This window comes from Centroberyx gerrardi, chromosome 18 (assembly GCF_048128805.1).
Source record: "Centroberyx gerrardi isolate f3 chromosome 18, fCenGer3.hap1.cur.20231027, whole genome shotgun sequence".
Taxonomy (NCBI): domain Eukaryota; kingdom Metazoa; phylum Chordata; class Actinopteri; order Beryciformes; family Berycidae; genus Centroberyx; species Centroberyx gerrardi.
Genome location: NC_136014.1, coordinates 28,208,945 through 28,222,253, shown reverse-complemented (window position 1 = coordinate 28,222,253; position 13,309 = coordinate 28,208,945). Strand labels below are relative to the sequence as shown.

The 13,309-nt window shown below is 44.8% G+C and overlaps 1 protein-coding gene across 1 annotated transcript; it reads right to left on the bottom strand.

The window, feature by feature from the left end:
* Positions 1-217: 217 nt before the first annotated feature.
* On the bottom strand, positions 218-12,963 carry LOC139909212 (C-1-tetrahydrofolate synthase, cytoplasmic-like). Its single transcript, XM_078290041.1, has 12 exons — positions 12,864-12,963; positions 12,222-12,324; positions 9,535-9,619; positions 6,709-6,768; positions 6,123-6,176; positions 5,305-5,441; positions 5,076-5,176; positions 4,625-4,761; positions 3,774-3,885; positions 3,447-3,574; positions 1,529-1,622; positions 218-544 (listed from the first exon to the last, which is right to left on the bottom strand). The coding sequence occupies exons 2-11, from the start codon at positions 12,320-12,322 to the stop codon at positions 1,569-1,571; spliced, it is 969 nt and encodes a 322-aa protein (XP_078146167.1). The 5' UTR covers positions 12,323-12,324; positions 12,864-12,963; the 3' UTR covers positions 218-544; positions 1,529-1,568.
* Positions 12,964-13,309: the final 346 nt, after the last annotated feature.

The window sequence follows — 13,309 nt, the reverse complement described above, 5'->3', positions numbered from 1 at the left end:
GGATTACTGTGTGTTTTCTTTGTTATCTCTATGAATCGGTTTGTCAGCTCTTTCTCTTGAAGTGACTTCGACCTGACTGAATAAACAAAAGTAAACAGATAAGATGAAACTTTATTGATCCCCTTGGTACAGATCAAGGAGTCAGTAAGGAAAACACAAATAGAGTATAAGCAATACCAAAAAAAATCTTTCAAAAATAAGCAATAAAAACAGTAAAAGCCTGAAGAGAAAAAACAGAAAAGAGGTAGTGTGTTTAAGTTTGATCATTAGAAGAATAGCAGAATAGAAGAAGAGCTACGTTCACAAACTCTGCACCAAGCTGGAGATCATGTTGGAAAATCTGTTTAGCAAACAGTCATCACACATCTTATGACCGGTTGGGTTCACACAAAAAAATCCAGACAATGAAACAAAAAAACTATTTATTAATATCAATCCGTCTCAGGGTGGAAGAGGAGAGAGGAGAGAGGAGAGAGGAGAGAGGAGAGAGGAGAGAGGAGAGAGGAGATCCTTCCAGGGTCCGAGGAGATCCGGTTCTTCTGTCCTGCAGAGAGAAAACAGAGAAAACAAAGAGACTTCAGGTTCAGCAGGTTCTCTCTTTTCAGGTTCTGTGCTCCCTGGCCTGGTTTTGGTCTGACCTGCTGTCCCGTCTGAAATCCACATGCTGGGAAAATGTTTCTCTGCTGCTCACCTGTCTGCTGCTCACCTGTCTGCTCACCTGTCTGCTGCTCACCTGTCTGCTGCTCACCTGTCTGCTGCTCACCTGTCTGCTCACCTCTCTGCTCACCTCTCTGCTCACCTGTCTGCTGCTCACCTGTCTGCTCACCTGTCTGCTGCTCACCTGTCTGCTGCTCACCTGTCTGCTGCTCACCTGTCTGCTCACCTCTCTGCTGCTCACCTGTCTGCTGCTCACCTGTCTGCTAACCTCTCTGCTGCTCACCTGTCTGCTGCTCACCTGTCTGCTCACCTCTCTGCTGCTCACCTGTCTGCTGCTCACCTGTCTGCTCACCTGTCTGCTGCTCACCTCTCTGCTCACCTGTCTGCTGCTCACCACTCTGCTCACCTGTCTGCTGCTCACCTGTCTGCTGCTCACCTGTCTGCTGCTCACCTGTCTGCTGCTCACCTGTCTGCTGCTCACCTCTCTGCTCACCTCTCTGCTCACCTGTCTGCTGCTCACCTGTCTGCTGCTCACCTGTCTGCTGCTCACCTCTCTGCTCACCTGTCTGCTGCTCACCTCTCTGCTCACCTGTCTGCTGCTCACCTGTCTGCTGCTCACCTCTCTGCTGCTCACCTGTCTGCTCACCTGTCTGCTGCTCACCTCTCTGCTCACCTGTCTGCTGCTCACCTGTCTGCTGCTCACCTCTCTGCTCACCTGTCTGCTGCTCACCTCTCTGCTCACCTGTCTGCTGCTCACCTGTCTGCTGCTCACCTGTCTGCTGCTCACCTCTCTGCTGCTCACCTGTCTGCTGCTCACCTGTCTGCTGCTCACCTCTCTGCTCACCTCTCTGCTCACCTGTCTGCTGCTCACCTGTCTGCTCACCTCTCTGCTCAGCTCTTCTTCTGCTGCTTCACCTTCCAGCCTGGCTCTTCTGCAGGAAACGCCACGCACTCTGCACCGTGTTCTGACACACACACACACACACGTTTATTGTTAGGACTACACTCTTAACAAAAATGGTTCTCTACAGCACCAGAAAACGGTTCTTTAGGCTTGCACCACAGCAGAACTCTTCATGCTGCTGTAAAGAACTCTTTTGGAAAGGTTCCCTATGGCAGCATGCTCAAATGGTTCTACATTAGAACCGTTATGGTGCTGTAAAGAACCCTTTAATAATCTATGAAATATTCCAAACCAACAGGATTAAGATAATTTTTTAAGAACACTGGCTTCTTTAGTCTGATTTTGATTTTTGAGTATTATGGGTCTCTACAGAACCACTGACCAAAGAACCCTGGGAGAACCCTCCTTTCTCTGAGTGTATGAAAGAGATTTAAAAGAAAAATCCATATAATCACAAGGCAGAAAGAAACAGAGGAAAACAAACAGCAGACAGACAGAGAGATGAAGACATCACAGCTTAATGAGTTTAGACGAGTTCCTCAGAGAGAGGAACAGACAGGGAGAGAGGAACAGACATCAAGAGAGGAACAGACAGGGAGAGAGGAACAGACATCAAGAGAGGAACAGACAGGGAGAGAGGAACAGACATCAAGAGAGGAACAGACAGGGAGAGAGGAACAGACAGGGAGAGAGGAACAGACAGGGAGAGAGGAACAGACATCAAGAGAGGAACAGACAGGGAGAGAGGAACAGACAGGGAGAGAGGAACCGACGTGTTAGTGAGGAACCAGAGGCAGAACGTTCCCTCGCTGTTCTTCGGTCCAGTTCTGAGGTTCTGGATCTTTACTGAGTGTTTCCATTCTTCAGACTTTCTACTTCTCCTCCTCTACATTTATCTGCCGGCTGGAGTCTCGAGTTACTTTGCAGAATAAAGTTTTACATCAAAACATACGATAAGCTCATAAAACATGTTGCATTGTTAGAGTTTAAACTCCAACAGTATCTGCAGCAGTTAGACGACAACATTAAAATACTTCTGACAGGTTCATGCTTCAATAATTTAACTCTCTCTCTTTACTTTTCATACTTCAGGACATTTTACTGCTGATACTTCTAGACTTTTACTGAAGGAAACTTTTGACTGCAGAACTTTTCCTTTTAATTAACTGTTTTTCCATCATGGTGTTGACACTTTCACGTCAGTAAAGGATTTGAGGACTTTTTCCACCGGTGCTGCTCTTTAGCGAGGCTAAAAAACACAAAGGCCAAACCTGAATTCATTAAGTCAAACTGGAGCTAATTACTGTTTATTGTTTTTGGGACCGCAGCGGTTATTATGAAGCTAATAACTGTGATGGATGACAAACTGCCGTCTGTAATGAGAGAAGCAACTGAAGAGTCAGCTGTGTTTTAACGAATCACTGTGACAGAATCCACCAGAATGGATTTTGTGACGGTGCTTTGTAACGTAAAATGTCGTCAAAAAAGTTCCAAATTTCCACCGGCCATTACATATGAAAACTTAATTTCACATGCAAAGAGACGACTCACAGGTGAAAACGACCATGGAAAGCCTGCGGGTCGACTTCGGGGAACGATGCTCCTCATTGTTCCATTCTGGCATTTTCAATATTGCACTGATTGGCCAAACAGGGGCGGTAGATTTGTTTACTTGTTATTTATTTCCCAAAGGGGGACTGCATCATTTATGAGGGACGACATGTTCACTGTCGCCGTGTTTTCACATGGGAAATGAGAAGTTCAACATGCTTACATATGAAAACCAACAAAAAGCACATGTGATTTGAATTCACATATGACTAAAATGTTTTGTTTGTGTTCATGTCCTTTGTGTTAACGGTGTTTCAAGGCGGAGTGTTCGTACCTCCATCAGCATGGCCACCGTCATTGGCCCCACCCCTCCTGGAACAGGTGTGATGTATCCTGCTCTCTGATTGGCTGAGGCGTAGTGGACGTCTCCCACCACCCGCTTCCCGCTGGCCTTCGTCTCATCTAGCAGCAGAGGAGGTCAAAAACAGAAATTTTGTACCAATATTCATTATTTTAATAAAAGGATGACATCAGACCAGAGATCAGCAAATAGATATCTTGCTCATTATGTTTCTGCACCCAGTCAGCTTTACATTCCTTGTTCTTGTATGAAGTGAAACTGTTGCTGTTCTTCATCAGGCTGTTAAACCTCAGCTGGTACCTGGGATGTGGTTGATGCCGCAGTCGATCACCACCGCTCCCTCCTTCACCCATTCTCCTCTCACCATCTCTGCCTTCCCTGCTCCCACCACCAAGATGTCCGCCCGGCCCACCTGCCACCAGAACATCATCAACACCAACACCAACACCAACACCAACATCAACACCAACAGCATCTCTGACCACTGAGCGCTGGAAGGGATTTCAACACTGCGTCTCTTCAAATGATCCTCAAATCTTCAAATGGAGACGATGGTCTCATGTTAGAGATGCTCCTCTTTGGGCACGAGCAGTTTTAATACTTTACAGTCAAATCTGGACTTTAAGAAGGAAGTCCTATCTGCAGGTAGGCCTCTGTAACCTGTGCAGGTAGGTCAGGTCTTACCTGTGCAGGTAGGTCTGTGTTACCTGTGCAGGTAGGTCAGGTCTTACCTGTGCAGGTAGGTCAGTGTTACCTGTGTAGGTAGGTCTGGTGTTACCTGTGCAGGTTGGTCAGTGTTACCTGTGCAGGTAGGTCTGTGTTACCTGTGCAGGTAGGTCAGGTGTAACCTGTGTAGGTAGGTCTGTGTTACCTGTGCAGGTAGGTCAGTGTTACCTGTGCAGGTAGGTCAGTGTTACCTGTGCAGGTAGGTCAGGTGTAACCTGTGTAGGTAGGTCTGTGTTACCTGTGCAGGTAGGTCAGTGTTACCTGTGCAGGTAGGTCAAGTGTTACCTGTGCAGGTAGGTCTGTGTTACCTGTGTAGGTAGGTCAGGTGTAACCTATGCAGGTAGGTCTGGTGTTACCTGTGCAGGTAGGTCAGTGTTACCTGTGCAGGTAGGTCAGTGTTACCTGTGCAGGTAGGTCAGTGTTACCTGTGCAGGTAGGTCAGGTGTTTTGGAGTGGCAGGTCGTCACGGTAGCGTGGCTCCACAGCAGCAGGTCGTGCATCGGCGCCCCGACGATCTTACTGCGACCAATCACAACCGCATGTTTCCCCGCCACTGACACGCCTACACCGAGGAACAGAGTGACTGTTAATTCATTATAATAAACTATAATAATAATAATAATAATAATAATATATTTGATTTACATTTACATTGGATTGAAGCTATATTAAATATTTTTAAGATTGACCATTTTCATGCCAAACATTTTCCCAAAAGTCTCAGTATTCAGTGTTTCCTCCACAGTTTTCTTCTCATCAGGGTGGAAAAGCTTCTGAAACATTAAACCATCATGGGACACTAAAACTCTGAAGCCCTGGACAACAAAAAACATTAAATGAAACTAATAATAATACTAACAGCAGGTAGCTGCTCACCTGTCTGTCTGATGAGCTCCATGCAGCCGTTGGGCGTACAGGGGATCAGACAGTCGCCCAGATCGCCACGAGACAGCTTCCCTGCATTTATACAGGTCAGACTGGACACACACACACACACACACACACGCACACACACACAATTGAGTTAACATTTTTTTATCTTTAATTATAGTGCCCCCATCTGGCCAATCAGATGCTGGAACGCAGTTTACCCAGCAGGACTCACCCGTCCACATCTTTGTCGGGTGCGACGGCGTTGGTCACTCTCTCGGTGTCGATGGGCTTGACGGAGTCCAGAGGCAGCTGGACGATCAGACCGTGGACCGCCGGGTTCTGGTTGACGGACGCGATGCTCTGCAGGACCTGAGGGCGGGACAGGAGACAGGAAACAGGAGACAGGAGACAGGAGACAGGAGACAGGAGACAGGAGACAGGAGACAGGAAACAGGAGACAGGAGACAGGAGACAGGAGACAGGAGACAGGAAACAAGTAGATAAGAAGTGTGACGGTTCAAACGGGCCGCGACTACGAAGTGCGGGACAAGTGTGATCAAATCTTTTCCTGTTTGCTTTTTCTGTGTTCTAATAATTGATGTGAAATGTATTTGGTGTTAATCTCCCAAAACCTTTTCACAGCTGTCAAACAACTAATGATCATTATAATTTGGAAGGAAGTAACAAAATACTAACAAGCTAGCAAACTTCTGTACAAGAGAGGAGTCATGTTGCATTTTGACACTTCAAGAAACAAACATTTTAATAATCCTGCAGTGAGCTGTGAAAACATTTGGACTTATTCTTAGCAGCAAGAGGCAGCGGAGCTGAACTACAGCATGAAGAGAGGAACAAACTCACTGAACTGATCCTCTGAGGAAAAACAAATCCCAGCCTTCAGCTGCTCTGAGCGCTCATGAGAATTTGAGGTCTAATGTTAGCTTAACGAAACTAGGCTTTATCAGACTTTGTTGGAAGGATAAGACGCCCACTCTGAATACTGTGCAAACATTAAAAAGCATTTTGTTTTGTATTAATTTCACTACCAACCTCGTCCTCTGTTGCAGTGTTTGGCAGCCGCACATGGTTGGCACTGATTCCAATCTAAAGAGAATAGCAGAGAAAACTCAGCATCTTATTTTACCGTTTCTATGGTTAAAGGTGCTGCGTGTGTCATTTTACCATCAATAAATCATCACCACATTAATTCAGAGACCTATAGTTATGGTAAAAGGCCTCTACTCTGCATCCTCCATAGTTTCTCCACCTGGTGGATCTGGAGGGAAATCTGCTGGATCGCTTTACGGCACAAAACAGGAAGAGGTTCTTCTTCTGTTCTTCCAGAGCAAACGGAGCTAAAGCTGAAAGAGTTTCTGGCAGCAGATGGTGGAAGGAGGGAAAGGAAGATGGAGAAATCACTTCCAACATGTTGATCCTCTTCAGGGAGGGGGAGGGGGGGCAGGAAGCAACGGGGCTGATGGGAAATGTAGTCTTAATGTGGAGAAACACTAGAACTAATACTACTGGAGTGAGACAGAGGAGACCGAGATAGTGATAATGATATAATAGTTAAAAATAATACACATATAGCACCTTTAACATAAATATTAGCATTCATTGGTTTCATCTGTCTTACCTCAGCTGCAGCCTTTAGCTTCGTACTGATGTAAAGGTTGGAGTCGTCTCTATCACCCACCTGAAACAGTTTAAGACGTTATTTTACATCATCACAACTGATATAAGGTGTTAGATTAGTTAATCTCAGTGAGGAGAAGGCACTAACTGCCAGATTAGGCCTTCCATTATGGTGCTTTAAATAAAAGCCTGGCAGATTTTGAACTCTAAAACAGTTACCAAGTTAGATTAGCATAGCGTATGTATGTAGCGTGTTTTATTGGTTTGAGTTTCATGTGTGTTAAGACAGTTTAGTCAGCTTGTTAGCTAGCTAACCATAGTATCTGGTCAGCTAACATCACTGTCTTGTTGTTAACACATCTGATTAGCACACTAGCTAACGTAGCTAGCAGCAGCTAGCGTTAGCGTGTTCACATTAACATCAGTGTGTTTGCCGGCTAGTTAGCTAGCTAACAGTTTGTTCAGGTTAACTGAGCTGACTCTTCTCAAGCTACAACTCAGAGTGTTTTGGAGTAGAGACTAGGGCTAAAGACAAGACAGTTTACTGTGTCACAGTAACCAAATCCACCTTATCACACTATTCACTTTTACTGAGAACGTTACTGAATGGATCTACAGCCACACCACAACAAGCTGACTCAGCTGCTTGATACAGATTTAGACAGAAAAAGTCTCCATTACTGAATTCACCTCGGTCCTAATAACAGGATTGCAGAAACATAGAAACATCAAAGGTGGTTGGCTCTCTGTGCTTTATCAAATATCAAAATAGCAAAGAAAAAAATCCAAGGCACTCTCCTCTGTATAACGTTAAAAAGCCTTGAATGACTTTGGCTATTTCATGTTAAAACGTTAGAAAACGCACCAATGCATTGCGGCCCCAACAGGCCTTCATCAGGGTGCAGAGGATAACAAAGAGCAGACTACAGACACAGGTGTAGGCCTATATAATTAGACAGAGACTGACCGCTTCTCCCATCAGCCTCTAATTGCCTTGTCTGCCTGTCTAAAAAATAGCAAGATTTGATAGTTTCAATAAAGATTCATTTTAAAAACGTTAATGTTACACTTTAATGGCAATGCCCGCCAATGTCCAGAGATGCTGATTGATAATCCCTCTCTCTCTCTCTCTCTCTCTTTCTCTCTCTCTCTCTCTCTTTCTTTCTTTCTTTCTTTCTCTCTCTCTCTCTCTCGCTCTCCCTCTCTCTCTCGTAAAACAACAGCATCCATCCTATCTAATAAAAGCAACAGCTAGTGAGAAATAATAAAAGTAATATTCTGTAGCAGTGTATGAGCCCTGTTCTTCCAAATGTAATCGTCGTTTCCAAGCAGCTTGGCTCAGCCCACACACACACACACACACACACACACACACACACAGTATGTGAGGATCTGTGCTCTGAAGTCACACCTCTAATGAAGCAGCTAATCAGCTCGTTAAGGCCTGAGTCTTTCTGAAGCAGCGTGGGAGGAGCAGAGAGACGAGCCTCATTAAAACCACAAGTTCAGTTTTCAGATGAAGTGTGTTGTTGAAGTATTCATGTTCATATTCCTGTTACATAATTAGATGTTTAGTTCAGGTTAGCACCGGTCGATATGGTTGAATTCAGTATCACAATAATCATTAGGATTTTTTTATATCGATATATATCAGGATATGATCCCTCCCTGCTTTATGTCCCGCCCCACATCCTGTTTCAACAGGAAATACATCACACTAAGGAAGCAAAATGGTTGAGATGCACTGTTTTCCAGGAAGTAAGTTATGGGATTTTCATATAAAAATACAAGATTTTTATTTATTTTTAATTTTTTCAATTAAAAAATGTAATAAAATTTAATTTTCAATAAAAAAAACAAGATTTTCATGTCATTGTGACTTTAATGACACATTGGTCATTGTGGGGTTGAACCTGTGACTTAACATGTACAGGACGGTCTCACTGACCACCAGGCCGACCTGCTGAGTAACGTGATGAAAACCAGGACTGAGGTTTGTTTTTAGTGATGAATCAGCATGTAGAGCTGATCAGTCTCTTCATGGGAGGGTTTCTGCAGCTGCAGCTGCAGCAAACAGCCGGTCCAGACTGGAGGAAACCTGTCAGACTGTCAGACTGGTTTCTGTTCAGGGTGAAACACTTTCTCTGACATTCAACACATGCTGCTTCCTCTGCCTCTCATTTTCACATGGTCCTATTCTCTAAGTCCTACTAGAAAGACAGTGGCATGTGGTTTGAAGGAGAGTTTTTCTGCATGTCATCTGTCATCCCATACATAAAAAATATATGGTAATATAAGGCTGAACACAGCACAGAGAATAGAATCTAACATGAATAGTTGTAGCTTGAGAAGAGTCAGCTCAGTTAACCTGAACAAACTGTTAGCTAGCTAACTAGCCAGCAAACACACTGATGTTAATGTGAACATGCTAACGCTAGCTGCTGCTAGCTACGTTAGCTAGTGTGCTAATCAGATGTGTTAACAACAAGACAGTGATGTTAGCTGACCAGATACTATGGTTAGCTAGCTAACAAGCTGACATTATCTAAACACTAAATCAATCAGATGGATCAGTGATGAAATGATCAGTTCAGTCAGAAACAGACAGAAATTAACCGTCTGTTCAGTTCTGTTGAGACGACAGAAACACAGTCAGCTGAGGAGTCATATGTATGTCGCTTAGGATAAAAGCGTCTGCCAAATGGGAAATAGTAAATTGTAATTGAGGACCTCCAACATGGCCGCCAGAGGAGGTGACATCACCTGGAAGCCTCTATACCCTCCTCTTATTTTGGGAAAGCCTGCGGTCGAAGCTCCTGGTTCTCACCTGTAGAACCACCAGTCCCGGTCTGAAGCCGGAGAACTGACTCTTCATCTTCTCCACCTCCTTCTTCAGCCTCTCCCTCACCAGCCTGACGACACAGAACACTTTCATTTATTTAAACATCTTTTAAAGAGCAGCAGATGTTTATTGTGATCAAATGTGTTGCCTCTTTATGGACATCGTGATACCTTGCACAGATAACTTATAATTGCTTGTTATGTTGTCTTGTTGAATGTGTCTTTTATATGGAGCAACTCTATGCAGCATTGTGCCCGAGACAAATTTCCCTTCTGGGACAATAAAGTATATTCTATTATTCTATTCTATTCTATTCTATTCAGATGAACCTGAAGGCTTTTCTAGGAGGAGAAGTGTTTTGGAAAGTCCTGGTCCAGCAGTGAGCAGCAGGTTGTGTTCTGACATGTGATGCCGCACGCAGAGCCACAGAAATAGAAGAAGAACGACCACTTTCTGATGGATCAAGCTAATTTCTCTTGGTACACTTCAAGATGGCTGCCATAGAATTTAGATGTTGTAGTTGTCGTCATGGAAATGAGCGTTGGCACGGCAGAATTCTGCATGAGGCACGGGGATGTTCAGTTAAATGATTCCTTCGCCATAGCAACACATGATGTTCTCTGAGTCTCATGCACCAAACCAATGCTGGTATCCATGACAACAGTATCAGCCATCTTGACGTGAACCTGTCACATGACAAATTCAAATCTGCTGATTTGATTAGGTGTGGCCATTCTATTCATTCCAGTTCTGTGGGCGGAGCTTTAGAAGGACAAAGGTCACGATTGGTTGAATTAAGACTGGGATATTGAACAGTCATAACTTCTGTGATGACAGTCAGCTCACTGTCGTGTGTTTGGACAGATCAAAGCCTCTCGTGTCGGCAGGTTAACTCGACTCAGGTACTTCAGTAGTTTGGCTCAGTTGGTGTTTTGTAAATCGATGGCAGGCATCAGACTGTTGAGCCAAATTATATTTCTGCATCGAAGTGTCGTTTTCCAAGGAAAGTAGCTATTGGCGGTTCAGAAAGTCGCTACAAGTCGCCAGATGATGTCATACGATAATTTGCATATCAATATATAACCTACAGCCCCGCTCTCAGTGGAGGGAGGGGGGGGGCGACGCTGTGTGTGGGAAGCGCTGTGATCATCAGACCTCTCTGGATTAGAAAAGCAAGTACAGCAAACCGGCATCAGCCACCAATTTATTGCCAAATGCTTTGGGATTCAACACATTTACATCGTTCCCCGTGGTCAGAAGAAGTCGCCAGATTTGTTGCTAGTCACTTTTGAGAAATAAAGTCGCCAGGGGGGTCTGAAAAGTCGCTAAATATAGTGACAAAGTCGCCAAAGCTGTCTCCGGCGGTGCGAGTGTTTCTAGTTCTGTTGGTGATGCTGGTTGTAAACCACTGAGACACTAGATGTCAGTGTGGAGCTTTGTTCACACAGCAGACACCACAGAAGAAGTCGTAGTGAAACTCATGTTGTGGATGTTTCAGTTCATCTGGTGTCTTTATAATCAGGAGATGAGCTGTAGTCCGGATTAACATCTGAACCTCCTCAGCTCCTCTCTCTTCATCTGCTCCATGTTGTCTTCACACAGGAGGAGGAGACACCGAGCGCCCAATCACAGCTCTTGTTGTCTTGCACTCAGTTACATTTTGAGAGCAGCAGAAAGCTACGGAGACACTTCGACGCAGAAATATAATTTGGCCTTCAGTCAGAGAGTATTGCTGCCGAGAGCAGCAGCGGTCGCTCAGCAGTTTTACTTGTTGTTGTTGTTATCTGGAGATCAGGACTTAATTATCCTGTTGTCTAGGGAAAACAAATAAATGGTTTTGCTCAGATCACAACTTTTGTCCCGGTGCTGTTGCCGTCAGAGAGAGAGAGAGGCGGCCTGGAAAACCTGATGGGACAGAATGAAGACAGACTGGAAGTGAAGAGACCATGATCAACACATCAGATCTGAGTCTGAGACCACAATCAGTTTCCTAATTAAGTCGTGATCTCAAGAAAACCATTTTGTGTTATCTCATGAAAACGAGTTAATTAATTATTGATCGTGAGAAAACAACGTTTGATATCTGGAGATAACAAGATAATGAAGTTGTGTTCTCAGGATTAAAACGAGATGAGCAGCACAGTTTACTGATCCAGAGAAGCTCTAGTCCTGCAGGGACCGAACCTGAGGACAGAACCGGTTTCACCCTGTTCACATTTCATCCGCTGAGCTGTCAGATATTCACGTTAATGTTACTTCTGTCCCCTTTGGGCCACCGTAGCTGAATCATGGGAGTTTATGACCAGATGATTCTTTCCATTGCATTCTGGTTTTTGATCAGAAAACAAACCAGTTCACTTCCTGAAGCAGAAGAAACTGTTGATCACTGGAGCAGCAACTGAACCAAGCAGCACGGTGAAGACCTGACCCGGAGGTGAAGACGGACTGATGGGACAGAGAGTCTTCTGGAAGCTGCTGACAGTCTCCAGCAGGGAAACAAGTTCAGACTAATGAGAGCTACACAGAGTGTTTATTTCCCAATATGCAATGCCAATTTATTATTTCATAGTTTAATAAAAATCGACCTTGAAAAGAAACAATATGCGTATGCCCAGTTGAATCCTGGTCCCCCCCCCCCCCCTCTGACTGGTTAAAGTGGGACCTGAACTCACTTGGAGGTCTTGTTGCCGGAGATGACGGTTGCCATGGAGCGTCTCCCTCCTCGGCAACCAGCGGCTCCGAGACGGAGAGAGAGGGCGGCCAAGGATAACATGACTGAGAGAGAGAGAGAGAGAGAGAGAGACAGAGTGAGAGAGAGAGGGAGAGAGAGAGAGACAGAGTGAGAGAGAGAGAGAGAGGGAGAGTGAGAGAGAGAGAGAGAGAGGGGGAGAGAGAGAGAAAGAGAGAGAGAGAGAGTGAGAGAGAGAGAGAGAGAGAGCTGGCACTTTGGTAACCCTTAACCCATTTCCAGCAGTCTAATCATCCAAAATTTAATCATTAAAAACAACAGACACATTCAGTCTCTATGTCAGTTTTCAGTTTCAGCTTTACGGTCCTGACATGTCAATATGTTTGTGTTGCCAAAGCATATAGAGGAGAAAACAACAGCTAGAGAGAGAGAGAGAGAGAGAGAGAGAGAGAGAGAGAGAAGATAATAACAGAAACATCTGGTGATGACAATAGAAGAGAAGTATGTAAGTCTGACAGTTTTAACAGAGTTGTGAGTGTGAAACCCGTCCACTCTGCACTTCTTCTGTTCCGAGTTAAAAAGTGTTTTTGTCGAGCCGCAGCAGAGAAAGAAAAGACGTTTTAACTGGAGAAGAGGAGCGCCTCGGCTGCGTTTCCCAACACGACAAACAGCGGCCAGAACTCTGCAGCTTTCCCACAATCCAACGGTGCAGCTGCAGACAAACACTCGACTTCAGGCTGAGATCAGAAAGTGAAATAAAGAGTTTTCCTGCAGAGAGTCTGAACACACTGCTTACCTGAAGGAGTCCGCTCAGGAAAACACCAGACTGACAGGAGGCTGGGAGTGTGTGTGTGTGTGTGTGTGTGGTAGTGGGAGTGTGTGTGTGTGTGTGGCCAACTTATGCATTTCTGTGTGCATGTTTGTCCAGTTGTGCCTGGGGTGGGTGTGGACTGCATGTGAATTGCTGTGTGTATGTGTGTGTTGTGTTTGTGCATGTTTGGATGTGAATTGATGTGTGTGTGTTTGTAGAATTGGTGTGTGTGCGTGTGTGTGTGTATGTGTGTGTGTTGT